Below are 19,172 nucleotides of genomic sequence, written 5' to 3' on the forward strand. Positions count from 1 at the left end.
AAAATCTGCAGTGCTAAAAACAATCAACATCTCCCTTCTCCCTCTCCCACCCACCAACTATAAACTGCTACAGATGAGAGGAGAGCATAATTTTCTGTGATGGGAATGAATTTGGTAGGTAGAATTCCCTGCTGATCCTAGGAAGAGGACCATGTCTCACAACAGGAAAACAAAAAGCCTTAACAGCCTTTGACAAGTTGACCAAGCAAAGAATTCTTTGTGACTAGAAAGCTGGTGATGAAGTTGGAGAACAAGAGGATAGCACACTGATCACTGGTGCACCAGGAGCACCAAGCCACATTGTCCTGAATGCTGTCTACACCCATTCTTGAGGAGGTGAAGAATGAAATGCACCCAGAAGCAAGTAATTCAGAAGAAATAGAAGAAAAAAGTAACTGCATGGGTTCTACTGCATGATCAACAAAGGCACTGAAGAATACGATTTAAATGGCTGAAAATGGTGCAGAGAGAAACTGCAGCCTAGTCTTCTTTCACAGTTCCCTGGAGATTTGAGCATCTCTCTCATATTTAAAAAAAATTATATCACAAGTTTAAATTCTATTCCAAATTTTCATATTTTGTATAGGCTGGCAATACTTTTCCAGGCTTCTTAAGCACCACCACAAAACAGTGCCTATTTTTTGCCATTACTTCATAAGGTAGACATCCCATGTTCTTGGTCACTGTAATAGCTGTTAGCATAAAGCAGCCTTAAATCAAGCCAATGAAATCCATGAATGAATAATTGGTAGGCATACATTTTTTGATTAAAATGGCATCTAAGGTCTGATCTCATCTATATTAATAGCTATCACTTCTAGTATTCAGAACAGTCTTTTGTGTGTGTTTTATTTGTTTTCTTTTTTTGTTTGATTGCTTTGGTTATTCTGGAAAACAAAGATTTTTCAGATTTTTCAGTGGTTGAAGCACAGACATGCATTTTTCCTGAGTTGCTTGGCTGATGATTTCTTATCTGATAGAGATACTGTGTATTTTAAGGGGAAAACAATAGTCATGTACACCTGCAGCCAGTCAAATGGCTTGAAGTATATTTACACAGAAACTTCAATATATTTTATGCTTTCTATTGAAATATGACTTGATAGAAATGAATTCATAAAAAGCATCTAGGTTTTGTTATATCACTAATTAAGGGGAAAAAAAAAAACCAACAACACATTAAATCTTTCATAATCATGTGCAAATTCTTGCTCAATTAAACTATTATAAATCTGAATTAATTTTGGGAAAGGTGAGTTTACACAGCAAGATACCTTTGTTTTAAATTTTCATTTGCTATGAATTTACATATTTGTTAGTGCATTTGTCTGATTCTCTCCTTTGATTATGTCCTAGTGTGATCTTATGGAGAAATGTGATACTGCCATATCTAAAGAAAACTAAAGGTACAGATAGATATTTGATACACATCATGCTTCAAGAACCATGTACATCTTTTCTCCCTCCTTGCAGCAACAACCACTGGCCATGATAGCATATGATGCATACTACTGAATAGAGGAGGACAGAAATGGCTTTGTGTCTCTAAGACAAGTAGTATGTCATGGCTTGCAACTGATACAGAATTTTTTTCCTTGTGTTGAAAAGCTTCATTGCTGGAGTAAAACTCGGGAGAGGTCCTCAGCCCATCTTAACCCCAATAGTACTGAGGCTCTTGGGTTAGTGGTGGTTAGCCTAACCCAAAATCATGCCATAATTTTGATAGATAGGAACTATACTGATCACTTACTGATATAGATGATCACTTGCTAGTTCTCAGGCCTCTGCCCTGGCCCTGTTTGGTTTACTGCTGTGGACGTAGCCTAAGGCTTGGTCCAATTCCATTACATCAACAAAGTCAATGTGGTCTCTCCAGTGAGAGTTAGACTTGGCCTTAGGCACATAATTTTATTAACATTCAGAAAATTACAACATAAGCAAAAATAACCCCAAAGAAAAACAAAAAATAGAAACTTGAAAATGAAACATATGCTTGCAGATTCAGTGCAAAAGCAAACTGAAGCAGAAGTTGCTAATATGGTTTTAGTACTTTGTGAAGGTGCCAGCTGGATGGATGATAATTTTTCTACCCCTGCAGGGCATCAAAGCTTTTATAAAATCATTCTTTTCACACATATTAGCACTTAGCTTATTAAAACAGATGATACTTTTTTTTTCTTTTCTTTTTTTTTTTTTTGTAAAGCTGCCTGGGAGTGTCTGGAAATATAAAATCTGAGAGATAAATCTCATTTTGACCACCCAGTCTAACAAACAACAAACACTGACATGACATACCATGGCTGAGAGTCTATGTTATGGGACCTTCTGTGACTGCCACAACTGTAGTGTCACAGTAAAGGCTGTGAATTGCTGTTATGAAAACATTTGCTGTAACTTGCATAATTAAATGAAACTGCCAGCAAAGCTTTCTAAAATACTTAGGAGATGACACACAAATAAATACATTTTGAAGTGTGTATTATATTCCAGAATTTGTTTTGCAATGGATTGCATTACACAGTGTCAGAGATGATGCATTTCCATGTTTGAATTCCTGCATAATTATAAGTGACTGATATCATTGTCATGTAAATTGATTCAAGTTTATAATAAAATAACTTTTAACTGTATTTTACATGTGTAGTTCTTTGAATTTATACAAAAATTTCATACAATGTCACCCAAAGTTTATGCTTCAGGCAAGTCAGAAAAGGACACATACTTCCCGACCACCATAAATTAGTGGGCAGAACTTGATTAAGCAGAAATATGCCCAGGACTGATGCTATTGACCTTATAGGAGAACCTCATAAGAGGAAAATTGTGGTAGAGTAAGTAGGTGATTGTTTCTAATGAAAAAAGGGCAAATCAAGGTAGAGGAATGGCTGGAGGGAGGCTGCAGAAGCTAGCAGAGAAGCTGAGGAAAAGTTTTACAAAGACACAGAGCTGGCTGGCAATGTGTGGGCCTCGAGGATGAGGAAGAGAATTATGAAGAAGCAGGATCAAAATTTTGAATAGGAATTCAACTATTCAATGCAAGGCGAACTTTAAGACCTTAATAATTTCAACTAAAAATACCATAAGGAAAAATTAAGGAAAGTCGTTCCATGGTAGTACCACTCAAACCCATAGGTACACCTGGCATAGCTGGCCTCTTTCTGTATACAAACAAGCAGAGTTATGTAGAAGTTCCTTATTTAGGGAAATTAACTCTGCAATGTAGTCCACAAACTACATCAATCCAATTCTCTCCATTAACAAATTCAAAATTGAAACATAAAATTGGACTACTCACACTGGAAAAATGAGTATTTCAAATAACAAACCTCTAACATTTTTATTTATGCCTTCTAGCACTTAAAATTTTTCCATGCAGAAAATAAAGAAAGGCCACGCTTGATAGCTGAAGACAACATATAAAATGCAAAAGAAAAAACAATCAACAAGGAAGAACATCTGAATGGCTTGCTGAATATCATCAAAATGCACTTATACACAGTGTAGTAGTGATACCAGCAAACCTTGCAAGGGGAGTTACTTACATCAAATAACTTCTCTATATACATTTCCTCATTGACCTTTTCTCGAAGTATATCCTGGTTTTGTCGAACAAACATAATGTAGGTATCTGCTAGATCCATCCCAGGTTTCTGTGGAGACAAAGCAAGGACATAGAGTACTGGGGAATGGAAACAAACACCATGCAACAACTGAGACTTATAAGAAGTTATACATGGTTATATACATGGTATACAAAACTGAGCTTATATTACAAGGCTCATATATGTAAAAACAGCATTTAGTAAATCTGCTGTAAATTCTGAGTTAATTACCAAGTCCAGGAGGGTTCACTATTAGTAAAGTTCTCAATGTTACAACTTATGAATGCTTTCAGTCATAAACCTGCTTTGCCATACGTGAATCAAGAATGAAGTCTTGGTTCTTGTCATATCAATGGCAAACTTGGACATCTTCCCCTTTGTCCTTGGTGAGGCTGCCATAACCATCCAACCCTCAAGGTCCATTCTGCTATCACATTCAGAAAGTGGTTAAAAAACACCACAGAGTTCCTTTTGCATTGCCTCAGGTTTGTTGCCATCTGGTTTCAATGTACAGTTGAACTTTGTATTTGACTTAGGTTTGACTAACTTTGATACAAAGTTTAAGCACTTCAGTGAAAGCAAATTGGTGACAATGGCACAAAAATGTTGGTGTGAGAGTAGCCCTATTTTTCTGAAACTGTTGCACTAGCATAGTCAGCTTAGAGGATGACTAGGAAGGAGCAAGGACTGAAATACTTCCCTTTTTGCATCAAACCATGTCATTAGGAGTAGCAGAGTCAGCATAATTTTCATACCACACTCTTGAACACAGGACAAGTCAAGAAATGCTGCACCTATGTCAGGCCAGCTAGAGTGGTTGCTGCAGCTGCTCTTTCCTGCCTAGTTGGGATTTCTGGACCTCTTTATCCACAATTTTATTTTATTTTATTTTATTTCACACTAAACCCTTACCCTGATAGCCTGCAATGTGTTTTTTCCTGGTAGCATATGCAAAGCCGGTCAGGAGTTCACCTTTCTCTAACAGGAACCAAAACTGAGCATAAGCAATTTGGAATGTCTTCTGTGTCAGGAAGTATCTTGTAAAAGTATCTTTTGCTCCCAAATAACAATTGTTGTTTGGTTTTTAAGTTCATGGTAGGCAAAAGAAGGCTGTTTTATAACTTACTTTACTAGTTTTGGCACAAAGCTATTTATAAAGGATTCAAATTCAGATTCTACATAGATTATCAAAGAGCTCTAGCGAAGGAGAACAAAGGCAGTTGTGTTTAGTCCCTGAATTCCAAGGTGTAAGTCATCTTTTTTTATCTCAGAAGCTGTTAGTGTCTCAAAACAGATAGATGCAAAGCTGTAAAAGTAAAATATTCAGCATATTTTAAAGACCTATATGCACAAACAGGCTGATACAGTTAAACTATTTACATATATTTCACAGTAAGGCTTGCCTTTTAGTTTAGAAGTGGACTTTTTCTCATTCTTTATTATCACATATGCAACATATTATAATGTACATAAACAGGTCTGAGCACAAAAGGGAAGGAAACATGCCCAAACTGTTACCTGTCCAAAATCTGCCACTGAATTAATAGGATGAAAGAGTTCTCTCAAAACTGCAGTGAATGATCATGAGCTTTGTCTCTTTTCCTTGAGTCTACCATGAATATGATCCAAAATAGGCTTTACTTTTTCATTTACTAATTTGCATGAATGCTTAATTTCTTAAAAATAATAGTTAAATGTGGAATGACGTGGTTTAATGGTCCTAGCATCTCCAACTCACACTGAAAAACTTAAAATGTTCTGAACATTTACATTGGTCATTCCAGAGGTAATGAAAGTTCATTTAAAAATCTTATAACATACATACAGATGCCTACATGAAACTATTAAGAGGAAAGCAGTACCATTTATATTTAATCTGAGTTACGAAGTTTGATCCTAAACACAGAAATAAAAATGTAAAAAAAAAAACCAACAGATAAAATCATTCTTTGATTAAAATCAAAGAAATCATGGAAATCAAGGAACTCCAATAAAAAAAAAATGCCTTCTTCATTAAAAGTTGACAGAAATATTTTTTAAATGAAACTAGATTACAAGTGAAAACAGAAAACTATGTATATTCCCTCAGTATACCGTATGACAAGAACTGAAATCGCATGTACTTTCTAAAACCTCATAGGAAATTTATAGGAATTAGACTAGTTTTAACTTGGAGACACAATGGGAAAATATTTTGAAATCTCAGAGGGTGGCTGAAAGAGATAATCTAACAAATGAATACCTGTTTATAATTCTTGGAGATACATATTTAAATATAAAAATGAATCTTCCACTGAATGCTAAAACCTACTGGTTCTTCAATTCACACAAATTTTTCTTTTACTAAGTTCAATAAAAAAATGTTTGTCTTGCAGACAGCCAAAGCTAGAAAAATAACATTTCCCATCAGCATCAACTCTCCCCTTATCTTTGAGATGTTTACCTAGTCTTGAAGCTGTGACATATGGGAATTTCACACCTAGTGAATATATTTTCATGTATCTTGTGGCACAGGAATGTAATCATTAAAAGAATATACACAAGTAAGAGTAACTGCAACAGCTGGTGACATTTACCAATTAGAATTACAGTTCTTTAAAACACTTCATTCTTCTTTAATGTGTGCAGGATAATTATCTTTGAAATTGCTGTGGAAAAAAAAAAAATTAATTTTCCTATTAAACAGTGTCTGCCTACAGTAGAAATGTCTGGATAAGGAAGAGTAGCAATGTTCTATAAGTATGACTTTCTGTCTTAAAAACTCACTGAAATCACTGCAAGCTAACCATCTTGCTTATGGCAGATGAAACACAATAAACATTGAATGAATCAAGAGTATATCACCAAATATTATCTCTCTGTACAGGATGCAATGATTTTATTTGTTTTCTCTAAACATGTGAAAGAAGAAATGAAAGCTATTATAAGCACCAAAACATGAATAGAAAAAACATAGTTAATGCTTTAACTTTTTTTTTTTTTTTTTTCCCAATAGGGATTATCAGAAGTGAACCTCTGATTACATGATCCTATCATTGTTCTACTATTTTGGTTTATTAAGTTTCAGAAAAAAAGAAACAGGCTAACATAAAATAATAATAATAAAGCAACTGGGTGTACATTAAAATACAAACTGAAATATACTTTAAGTAGCTGTCACAGTGGACTTTTCATTACTAATATCAGACCAATCTTTAGCAAACCAATCTCTTCTGTACTCAAAAAATATTTTTTTTCTCCTTTGAATCTCTTGCAGAACATTTGCAACAGTTAATGTGAGAGAGTTATTTACACATCTTTGGGAGAAATATTTATCCTGGTATATTTATCTGGATAAGTGTTTAGAAATGCATTTTGTCTGAAAAATTCCACTTGAAAAAAGAAGTTTTTTTTTTTTAATGATAGATAAAAAGTTATTGTAGGTTTGTTTTATTCAGAACCACAGACAAGATGTTTTGCCTATCTGAAAATGAAAGAGAACCAAACAAAGAGATGAATGGAGAAACTGGAAACACAAAGACATCAAATAAAATACCAGGAAATGAAGAGTTGTAAATAGGGTTACTTTGTCACTGGTTACACAAGTAACTGAATACACTGGCAAGTGAATGAGTTTAAACAAGGGTGTAGGCTTCAGCACATTCTTTTTTAGGGTTAATCACTAGTTAACCTGGCAAGATGAACATGCTGTTTGGGAAAAAAAAAAAAAAAAATCCTTCTTAATTATATACTGCAAGTGCTCTTACTTCCTGCTGCTACACCTAATCCTACAGGTGCAGGTTGTCTCTTTTACTATTATATTTACTACACTGGTAGGTGGGTCCAGATCGACAGTCACTTTTTTATAGTGACAAATTCAGATAAAGAAGAAACAGCTTAATCTTTCACCATTAAACAAGGAAACACTATCATACTGTCTATTTAACAGGGAGGCAAATTTTTAAAAACTTTATTCCATTTTCAAATGTGATGTAGAAACTCTATTATGAATGACACACATGCTACCACTGGTGATGGAGCATCTGGCTAAAAGTAACGCTGCATTGCCTTGAGTCCTAGACACTCAAATATTTTGCTGCTGAAAGCTCTGCAACAAGTTTAATACTGCTACTGATAGTAGCTTTTCCCTATAGAAGAGATACACTTAAATTTCAGCTTTTTATAATGCAAGTTTGTCATGAATGTCAGTAAAACCCATGTACATTTCTAAATACTTGTATGATGTTTACTCTCTGGCATTTGCCACAGAATGTTTCTTAGTATCAGAAAATATTAAGCATACTCATACTCTTGATGTTACCAAGACAGAAATGTAGTCTTCAAGTTGCTATCCCGTCAAAGCATTCATTTTTCAAAGATAAGAACAGATGTTACGGGCCAACCATATAATAACGAACCTCTTCCTATTTTGTATTTGCTCTCCTCTCTGCCCCTTTCCCCTCCCCTGCATGCTGGAGGGAGGAGTTTTAGCCACAGCACAGATGTAACAATGAAGTGAAAAGGAGTGATGAGCTGGAGGGGGCTATTGTGAGAAACACAGGAGCTCCTTATTAAGTGTCCACCACCTAATGAAAGAGCACATTGGAAAATTTCACTGCCTGAAATTTCTCATCTAAATACTCAAGGCTCATCACTTGTGCTTTTGAATGAGAGATTTCATTAACATATTTTTGGAATAGAAACTACTTGTACTCATGACAAGATCCCCATCTCCTTCATTTCTTACACATCAAATGCCTGAGCCAGGCAGGAAGCTTTGTATAATTGGTTCATTATAAAAGGTAGCATTTTATTCTTGCATGGTTATGAAAAATACTATTTTGTTTAAATGCAAAAAATGTGATGCATTTTCCTCACCTGTCATGTATCTTCTTGTAGATTAAAAAGCAATCTTGGCAAGGGCTAAGGTGTGTATTTTAAGTGATAACTGCCCTGCAGAACTTCAACTATGATTCTTCAAGTGTTTATGCAAACACTTTTTAATCTATGCATAGTTTCATTGAAACCACAGGGCAACAGAGGTGTGAAAGGGTTTGCACCAGGATCTGAATTCTGTGCTACAAGAGGTCTTCAATATTCTAGAGTTACTACAACAAAATCTGATCTTAAACTCCTTTTTTTTTTTTTTTTTTTTCCCCCATTAACAATGTTCTGCTATGTTATTTTAACTTTCTGATGCATTAACAGCTGTCCTTTTGATCTCCATTTAAGAGGTATCTCCAAAACACTGCTGACTTAAAAGAGATGGTGCAGAGCTTTCCTTCCCATTCTGCAATAGCTTGTTTTTATGGATTTAAAAAAAGAGGGGATAGTTCCCAGGTTTGGGCATACAGAGGAGGATGGTAGTAGAAGCACAGAGCATGAGAAGATTCTGTGCTCTTTATTTTTAAACAGAGGTCTCCAACTAAATCCAGCTTAAAAAGTGAATGGCACAGTATGTCCACACCTTAATAAACACCCATTTCACACAAAAGTTGCTTGCTTCTTAAAACCAGATAAATAGGCAGTGCAGTGCAAGTGTGATATTTGGAAATGGAGGTGTCTGGAAGGTCCTGATGTGTATCTGCCTGGTAGGAGGCAGAGTTCCTACTTTGGCCTCTACAGGACCCCATAAGTCAAATGCTGGCACATGTGTGAGGCCCCTTTTCATACCTTTGATCCCTGCATAAAGGCAACAGCAGAGTAAGAGGCCTGGCATTGTGCGAGTTGTGCACTGCTGTCAGCCCTGGGTCCTTCAAATGGCCTCTGTGCACTTGGTATGACAGGTGGCCTACATGGAGTGCGGGAGGATTAGGTTCCTTCTGTGCCCTCTAAATGACTGGCATAGATTACTGGCTCCTACAAAGGGATTTAAACATACCTTTCTGAACAAAAAGAAGTATATAAATATGCATGTAACTGGATGCTCAATTTGTATAAGTAATTGCTCTGGTTATATTTGTAAATGAGGCAAATGTGTATAGAAATGACGAGCTAGATACACAATTATTTGTGTGCAAAACTGACTTACATGATGAGAAACTGAACACAACGAAATTATCCAAATGATTTAGGAAAAGTAATCATTTGAGATTAATACACATTTTTGCCCTTAGTTCTACTGCAGTCTTTCCCTGTTCTCATTAATTAACTGGCTATGTGAACAGAACGTTAAAGAAAGAAAAAAAAATAGGTTTTACTTCTGCATCTCCTAATGACTGCTTGGGCTGTAAGAGAAACTAACAGTTGTATCAGATTTGTGCGATTTTTTTTTATTTTTTTTATTTTTTTAATGTAAGCTAAATCAGCTCCTGTATTCTCAAACAACAAAGCAGAACATTAACAAGAGAACAAATTGTATCCTTGAAGTAATGCTAATATTTATAATGTTTGTGCTATTTTTCTCCAAACATTTGGTTTGTTTTACATGCACAGCAGCTACAATTTCTTTCACTTCAGAGCGTAGCACACTGTGACAATTACCAACAAAAACAGCATAATAGCAACTAGATCTTTCCATTATTGTTTTTAGGAAATCATAAACTATCATTGTCATTACTCTTAGTCTGGGTTGTTTTGCACTGTTCCTAGTATTTCTGTTTGTATTTCAGTTACTATACCAGACATAGTGTTCATATATCCCTGTACACTGTGGCTGGGGAAAACAATGAGAGTTCCTTGTGACTGTGCACGTACCACTTCGTAAAGGAGCATTCTGAAAAATGGAGACGTGTTGAACATTTTCTTAAACAGGTTAAAACCAAAAGATATATATATATATTAATAGATTTATTCACAATTTTCTGGAAAGATTAATGAACAGAAGGGCAGATAGCAACACCAAACATTTTTGCAAAATTATCTGCCAAACAAACTGCAAGTCTGAGTCCACATTTCCCACCCTGGTCCTGAGAAGCTGAAGACTGCCATCCTTGTGTCACAAAACTTAACATCTAAGTTGTCTGTATTAATAGAATTAACCTTCTCCTCAAAATGAACAAGAACCATCCAAGAATGTCCTTCTTTCTTAATCCTTTATTTCTGTTTTGATTTACCTTTCACTTTTTGTATCCCCTTTCCCTTGCATCCTACCTATCTCTTAAAACATTCTGCTTACTATTGCTTTAATTTTCTGCTAATATCTCTTGTCTATTTTAAAAGTTAACTCTTTCTCATTTCACTACAAAACAGCACATTTTTCCCTCTTTGACAAATATTCAGCTTGGAATCAAAGATAAAAAAAAAAATCTGCTGAATTCACACACTTAAACAAATGAACAAACAAACAAAAAACCTCAACATCCTTTTAGCCCCCCAACCCATTCTTCCCTAGATCCACCAGTTGCCAAGACCCAAAGGACAACTGTAAGGTGAACAAATGAGATCTTCCAATTGAGGTGGGCTATGGGGGAAGAACACAGTCATTTAACAAAGTACAATCTCGCACATATTTGAAACTATACCGAATGAGAGGGCTGCACTTTGGGGTACCTATACTCCTTCGACTACAAAGAACTGAATTCCAAGCACAGAATAACATTTTTAGAAGTATTCATCCCTGGGCCTACTGTGTTTGCATTTAGGCCACATCCATACTTGCAGCTACATGATAAGGAGGGAGAGGAAGAGAGAGTATAGAATTATTGAAAGAATTTCTAGCAACCATATAGTGTAGTGTGTCTGTGACTCTATGTTTATAACTGTATTTATGTAACATCATTAACATAATTTTAACCATTTTTTCCTATGCTTGGCAAATATGATTGTCTTAGAATCACATTAAAATCAGTCAGAACATAGATTTGTAAGAGAACAAAAAACATTTTTAAAAGCAATGTTGACAATATTTGTCTGGTAACTTCTGTGCTTTATTGTAGAAAAACAATTCATTTATAATACTCTAATGAAATATTTTAATAGCTGAATTTTGGTTTTATGTGTAAAATAGTTCCAACAGCAACCCTTTTTAGTTTTTATTCATACCATAGAAACATTGCATAAACAATGGTAAATCAGAAAGAGATTTAGCAAGCAAGGGATTAAATAAACCAGATTGGGTCCTAAAGTATGAAATTAATGAATAATGGATATTCAAGGATGATGCTTTTACTTGTGGCTTATCCTCCACAATTGAAAAATATATCCAAATGATGGAAAGACCCCCATAAAAGAGTATGTAGGTTACAATCCTCACTCTTCCACAGCTGAAAAAGTGCATTGAGAATAACCTTTCTAAGCTTTGCTTTGAGAGTTACTCATTGCTTAAGGGAAATGAAATGCCCTCTGAGTGTTGGAGTGGTTGTTTAAATACTCTGTGTAAAGCTATAATGAATCTCTGTAGGAAAGCAAAATGTCAACAATAAAAAATGTGGGCTAACAAAACCCCTATTTTTTGAATTATTATTAACACTGGGAAGAAAAAAAAAAAAAGGTTGTACTTACGGGAACGTCAACATATTTTGCAGCTGCTTTCACCTTTAGAAAATTAAAAATAAAATAACACACAGTAAGTGCTTACTACTACAGATTGTGTGCGATTTTAGAATCATGCATGGAAAGAAGAACAGAAGCATTGTGAATTCAAACACTTACCGTGAATGAAACTAACGAAGAGAAGAAAGTGCCTTCATCGTATCTTGACAATTTAGACAGCACACCTTCTAACACTGAAACAACCTGGAGGAAAAGCACAGAGCAAAACCCAAATGCACAACATGAGAAGTAAATATTTTGAATGAGAATGTGAATTTTTCTTCCTCAGACTTCTATTGTTCAACAAGGCAAACTGATTTGATCAACAATTTGATCACTTTCTCTCACACAAAGTGCTGAAATCATGGCAAACATTCTTTTTTCAGCTTCCTTGATGACCCTGCTGATAGAAATGACTGTTTAACCACTGCAGAAATAGAAACCAAACCCCAATTTTTTCTTAAAAACCGATACTGCTTTGCTGTCCCTAGACTACATGGTTAAATACAGGAGTGTGTGTACACAGCATGTATTCTGGGTAGAAAATACACATTATTTTCTAGGACCACAGTTTCTACGATCACAGTTTCAAAGATGATGGAACACAATTGCTAAAGCTGATTATCTCAGTATCAAGTTCCTCTTATCTTTGTTATTGAAAAGAAACCCAGTGCTGATTTCATCCAGAAGTGTAATTGCACTAGTGATTTCTGTCAGCTCATCTTCAGCAACAGCAACAACTACTGCATGGCCAACAAGGGGCAAGAAAATGTAGGCCCCACATCTCTGATATGGTGGGATTCCTTTCCCCAGTGCTTCCACCTGTGACTCTCTGAGGAGCAGGACTCTCCAGCAAGAGGCATCTAAAGATCTTTTTGCCAAAACACACACACACACAAAATCTCTTATTAACTGTATTAATTGCAGACTAAATATTAAAACTTTCCAAAATAGCCTTAATACAAGTAAATTCTTTTCTCATGTTCCTGTGAAGCTATGTTGCTTAAGTAAATCATGGTGTATGACATAAAGTATGTCAGCCACTGTACGCGTGGACGTTTATTTTACACATACGAATTGCCTTCCAGTTTATATAAAGATTGTTTTAAAAGTCATCCCTTGCTCCAGTACAGTCATTCCCACAACCATGAGTATCATTTTATGAGTGTGAGGACAGAATAAAATTCCATCTGGCATGCTGTTAATGGGCACTGTAACAGTGTCACAACAGTGTCACCTCCAGAGGAACTGAGATCATCACTTTACAATAAGCCCTGCTCTTAACAGTTCAAGGAGCAGGAGCAAGTGCAAGCCTACATTTGTCATTTATCAATCTAACCTGTCATATTTACAGTGATTAATTAAGACACTAGTATGCAGGCGCTGATCAAGGAATTAAACCACTTCACAAGCTACCAGAGAAAATGGTGGTTGCTTCTGCACACCATGCACAGTTTAATTACAGTTCCTTTATTAGATCAAATTCCCTCTCTCTGCCTTGCTGTTGCATGTCTGTGAGAAGCCACTGCTCATGCACTGCGGACTCCCATACTCATTTTATCTGACTGGCAAGGATGCTTCTGCAAAAGGGTGTGAAATCTTATTGTGCAAAGACCCACTATGGAAGGGGCTAATATTACAAACAACATGGTGCCCACATTGCCAACAAATGGTTCCAATACAAGTGGGACACAAAAGATCAGAAAGCAAAACACTGCAGTGTCCAGGATGTCCATTTAAATGAAAGTGGTAGTTATGAAGCTGGAAACTTGTTTTCTGAGATCTCACTGTACAGACTTGTGAAGCTCTAAGAACATTTCTGCCTATACCTCCGTTTCTCTGAACTGGTTGACGTGCTGAACCTGAGACGAGCTGCACTTTGTTTCACTGTTTAGTGCTATTCCTGTCATTTGTTAAATACTTTAGCTTGGCAAGCCTCGCATATAAAAATCACATTCTAATCTTTACAAAGTAGAGTCTCACTGGAGTGAAAGTATCTCATTTCCATTGATGACTTGCAGCTAAAAACAAATATTGAAACACTTATTCCACTGGAATACAAAGGAAATAATACAGAGGCAAAAACTAAAGAGTAATGAAAATATATGATGAAAAAAAAAATAACTTGCAGGGATATTATGCACATTGATGTGCTTTTTTCCTGGCCAAAACTGAGAGTTCATCAGCCTTCCTCAGAGGCTTTCCACTTTGAAACAGAAGCAATGTCACTGGCATTTCATATCTCAAGTGAGGAGAGATTGGTTAAGCTCCTAATGATCAGCCAATGACACAAAATATTTGCTTTCTGTTCTGAGATTTCAACCTCTCGTAATAGTTTATGTGATAACTAATAATGAAAATCCCTCTTTACTGATGGCAATCGTCTCTAGAATTCGTATATATATCCAGAAGGAATATGATTGTTTTCCTCCTTGTTCTGTAATTCCAGATATATTAAAAACATATTAAAAGGATTAACTTCTAATAGCATAATTTGCTCTGATTAAATGCTCCCCCCCTTCAATAATTCTAAAAAGGCCTGACAGGTTTGTTCAGAATGATGACAAACTATAAATCTCAGCCCTGCCAAGTCAAACCATTTGTAGTTATTTTTACATTAATACACCATGAAGAAAGAAGAAAATGTATATCTTTTTTTTTTTTTTTACACATTTATCAACAAGTGGACACATTTTGCTTAAACTTCTATAAGAATTCTATAAAAACTTCCTCTTCAACTCATGTGCAAGCGTGGTGGAGGTCAATCTGAAAGGAGATTCTTCCTCCCCCTCACCCCCTGCCTGCAAGCTCTAACAAATGAAAACAAAGGCATAATGAAAATATGACCACCGTCTTAGTTTTTCTCACTAACTCACAATTTGTGCGTGGCTAATTTCTCCTACTCCGAATCAGGTATTTCTGGGTAATTTGTAATTCACAGATAGCAAAACATCTTGTAAAATGTTTCTGTTCTGTCATTATCTGCCATGTCCTTCAAACAATTAGTGACTAAAAGCATTTTCTTTTATATTAAGCACTTAAGACTTCTTCTGAGACGTACAGTAACACAAGACATTATTTAGGTTTTCTTCATGTATTCTCTAAACATATTTTCTTTTTAAATATTATAAAGCCTGCAAAAACAATTTAAAGAAGTAACAACATTACCTTAATATATATTATTTTTAAATTAAATGGCTTGTGAAGTAAAATTTCACTAAAAAGTTATACCAATACTCTAGATGTTGTTCATCTCTCTCTATAAAAGTAATTTAAATGCTACTTGATGATGGCGAGAAAGTTTTCATGTGAAAAATTAAACAAAAAGTAGAACATGCTATTACATAAGATAATATTGACATAATCATGTCTTACCAGTTCTATCTGATTAGGAAGTTGCATAGAAATTTTTTACCTTATGGGTTATAAAATTTAATTTTGTAAATTCAATATTATTTGGATGACTGCTTTACAAATCATGTTATTCCCCCATCCTCTCTCTCCTCCCCTTCCCCCCCCCATGCTATAGCAAACCTGCACAATACTTAAAGACATTTTAAAAGTTTGGTAATTAGAGAAAAAAAATTCTACTTCGTTATAAATTAAAATCTGAATTGTTTTACCTTTGAAACAAGAAGTGAAATAATTTCTTTAACAGTTTCTTCAACCAAGTCATCTATTTTTGAATGGTACTGTTGCTGTTTTTCAAAAGATAAAGAAGCATTAGCATGTATATGAACACACACTTTTGTCATAAGTCATAAACGGTACAAAGCTGATAACCCTGCCAGATCAGATTTACTTAAAATTATCATTTTGAACATCAGAAGAACAAACCCTTGAAAACGATCCACCCAATCAACACTTTCTTACATTCTGTGTTGAAAATTTTCCCATGTACACTGTTGAGTTAAGCAGCTAATGGGGTTATTATTTAGATGAATTGAGTTCTTATTCTTATTCAGGCGAAGGAATGTGAAGGATACTTTTTGTCTTCTCCTATATAATTAAGGTGGCCATGTATTTTTTTCTAAAGGGTTGGTTTAGCTGGAGAAGCAAAAAGACTAGAATAAGATTTAATTAATACAGCATTTCATGTCTGACAACTCTCATTCATAAGTTATTTTAAATGTCCTCTAGAAATAAAACGAGCTTCAATTGTTCACCCTAAAAGAGCCTTTCTGTTAGCACAGTGAGCTGCAGTTTATACAAATCTTACAATATGCTCAGGCAAGGGCAAAATTAAAATTTCATCAACAAAGCAGAATAGATGGTAACAAATTAATAGGCCATAAAAGGCATAATAAAACAGACTTCATTCTCCATAGTCTTTTTCTTTTTCATAAAGAAGGTGCCTTTAAGTAAATGCTTTTAAAATAAATCTGAAAGACTTTTTAGATAATACTACAGAGTTCCCTCCTGAAATTAACAGGAACTAGGGATCCCATTCTGTCAAGGAGGCACATCAATTTAAACAGTAATTCTTCCTTAGAAACATTTATCTGACAGTAAAGATTGTCCCCAATAGCCACTTCACAGAAAATGTGACTTGTAAAGACTAACCCTATCTTCATAGTTCAAGGCTACTTGGAACAGCTAGCAGCATAATGCTCGGAGTAAAAGTACTGAGGTCAGTACAAACATTAGCCTAACTTAGCAGCTGCCAGCTGAATAGTTTTCAGAGTTTTTAAAGGCTATTTTTCATCTGTCTCAGAGTTGCCATACAAATCAAAACATTAAATCTGATCTGCTTAATATATTTAGGAATGATTTTCTAAATGCTACATCTACTAAACTTGCATTCAAATTAAGAGAGAGTAAAACTATGAAATGTGTTTACCCATGCACGTGTATCTGTTCCACATACTAACTACTGCTCTTAACGTGTGTTAAGCTTTGGTTTTACCTTCTTCATGAAAGTTTAAAAACACTTGGAAAACAGGAATACAGGTCTCAGACAAATATGAGGTAACAAATCAAAAGAGCAAAAGAATGTAATAAATACATTAAAGAAATTTCCATAGTTCCATATATAATTGATTCTAACCATATTAATGCATTGACCAAGATCTGCTAAGGACATAAATGATCCATAAACTGTCTGTGACATTGTGATTTACAGAGTCTTCAAAAGGCAATGATTTCTTAGTCTCTAAAAACAATAAATTATTATATTACCACAGATGTATGTCAAAACCATACATATTCCTATAATCTGTGAAAAAATCACTGTGGTCCCTCCCATAAAGCATCTGCAAATTTACCTCAACCACACATTAAATTCATGTATATATGTATATTCTAAAATCAGTTCCTACATTTTTGCTTTTTTATTATTATTTTTTCTATCATCACAGGTAAAATATAATTTTGTGTCAATGGAATATAATCTGTAAGTAACTTTTCTCGTGACCAAGAAAATCAAGAAAAAATTCCAATTATTCAAAAATCACAAAAAGCTTCCAAAACTGATTTTTTTTTTTTTCAGAAATAAGACTTGACTTTTTAAACCTGATTTTTTTTTTCAAAGATTTATTTTGCAAACCATGAGATCAGAAATTCTTTTAACCCACTCCACTCCAGTGCCAACTTCCATCAAAACAGCCACCCCTGACAAAACAAATTTTCAGATCCTCATGGAAGATTATTTGACACCAGATAATAGGCTTTAGGAAGATTACAAATATTGTAGAATTCAAGATAAAATTGTAAGAGCTAACAAGGTAGTACGCACAATCCCAAAAACCAGCACCCAAAGGACCCCAGCTTTTCTACTTCTGCCAAGCTTACTCTGTGAGAGCAGACAAATCCCCACCCCTTTTCTAGATAATGGATAGTTGTGTCCTTATATTCCTCTGCTCGCTGATGTGATCATGGTCCACTTGGAGTCTGAACATAGTTCCCACAGCTGAATGGTTTGAATGCATAATGTTGTGGAGTCATTCAGTGTGATCCCAAAGTCCCTGAAGGATGTTGGGATAATGCAGAATCTAGCTCCAGCTTTCCAGCTGCCCTTGAGTAACTCTCAGTAAAATATGAACAGCTGCAGCTACACATGTAGGGGTTACACTGGACAAAACCACGCTTAACTGCAAAGTGTCATGGGACATAGCCCAAAATGACTTTCTAGCTGGTCTTCAAAATTTGCCTCTATGTTCCTAGTAACAGGCCCACTACTGATATTTGAAAGGGGACAGAGTATTTTAGTGCCTTTGGACAACTATACTTATGGGAACTTAAACTTAAGAGTTTGTTCCTGTAGTGATCAGCTGAGAATAGTAACCTGCTCAGTATGACAATCTGTTCTGTTCCCTCACTATCCCAATATTGGAGGTGACTCTTTTAATTACTTGTTTTTTTTTGTTTGTTTGTTTGTTTGTTTGTTTGTTTTAAACAACAGAATAATTAAAAAAAAAGCTTTTCAAGATTTCTGTTTTGCTTCTTTTAAGGTTGGATGGCTCTGAAAATAAATTGCACATGACCGTCTGAAACAAAAGGGTTACTACCAACATATAACAATACTACCTGCATATTAAATTTCTTCTGCACTTTTGCTATGAATAAGCAATATTCATAATAATCATAATATAAGAATATTATGGCTATGAATAAGGCTATGGGGACCATAGTTAATCTGAAATAAGGCAATTCTCCCTTGGACATTGCTTCTCAAACCTTCTTAAGGTGGCTGTCAACTAATGAAGAAGGCATCCAGCTTCTTCAAACACAATGTACTGATTGTGCCTGTATGCTTCTCTTAGCTTTTAATACGATATGAAAAAGGGAAGGAGTGGAGTCTTTCTTAATGGCGGACCTGGGGACTCTTTCTAAGAATGGACTTACCTGGAAGACATTTGGGAAGATGCTGAGAACTAAATGAAGTAACATAGGAAAACTACGAGACTCAATCAAACTTAAACTATAAACTCAGGGTGCTGTTATTGGTGACCATGACCAGAATGCCCTAATGATAGCGTAAGTAACAACTCCCTCCTATCTGACAACAAAGGGTGAAAACTTCTGCAGCTGACTCTAACTGAAAAAAATATACAACTGCTTATAGCTCTGTACAGTGACTGAAAAGATCATGCTGTATTCAAAGAGATGTTTAAGTCTATC

At 35.2% G+C, this 19,172-nt stretch overlaps 1 protein-coding gene across 1 annotated transcript in view; it reads right to left on the reverse strand.

Annotated features, from left to right (window-relative positions):
* Nucleotides 1–19,172, reverse strand: part of CADPS2 (calcium dependent secretion activator 2) — a 310,672-nt gene that overhangs the window by 20,631 nt on the left and 270,869 nt on the right. The window contains 4 exon segments of the mRNA XM_068669603.1: nt 3,543–3,650; nt 12,024–12,056; nt 12,174–12,257; nt 15,677–15,751. Of these exon segments, the coding sequence (XP_068525704.1) occupies nt 3,543–3,650; nt 12,024–12,056; nt 12,174–12,257; nt 15,677–15,751 (300 nt within the window).

The sequence above is a fragment of the Anas acuta genome, chromosome 1 (genome assembly GCF_963932015.1).
Source record: "Anas acuta chromosome 1, bAnaAcu1.1, whole genome shotgun sequence".
NCBI classification, from domain to species: Eukaryota; Metazoa; Chordata; class Aves; order Anseriformes; family Anatidae; genus Anas; species Anas acuta.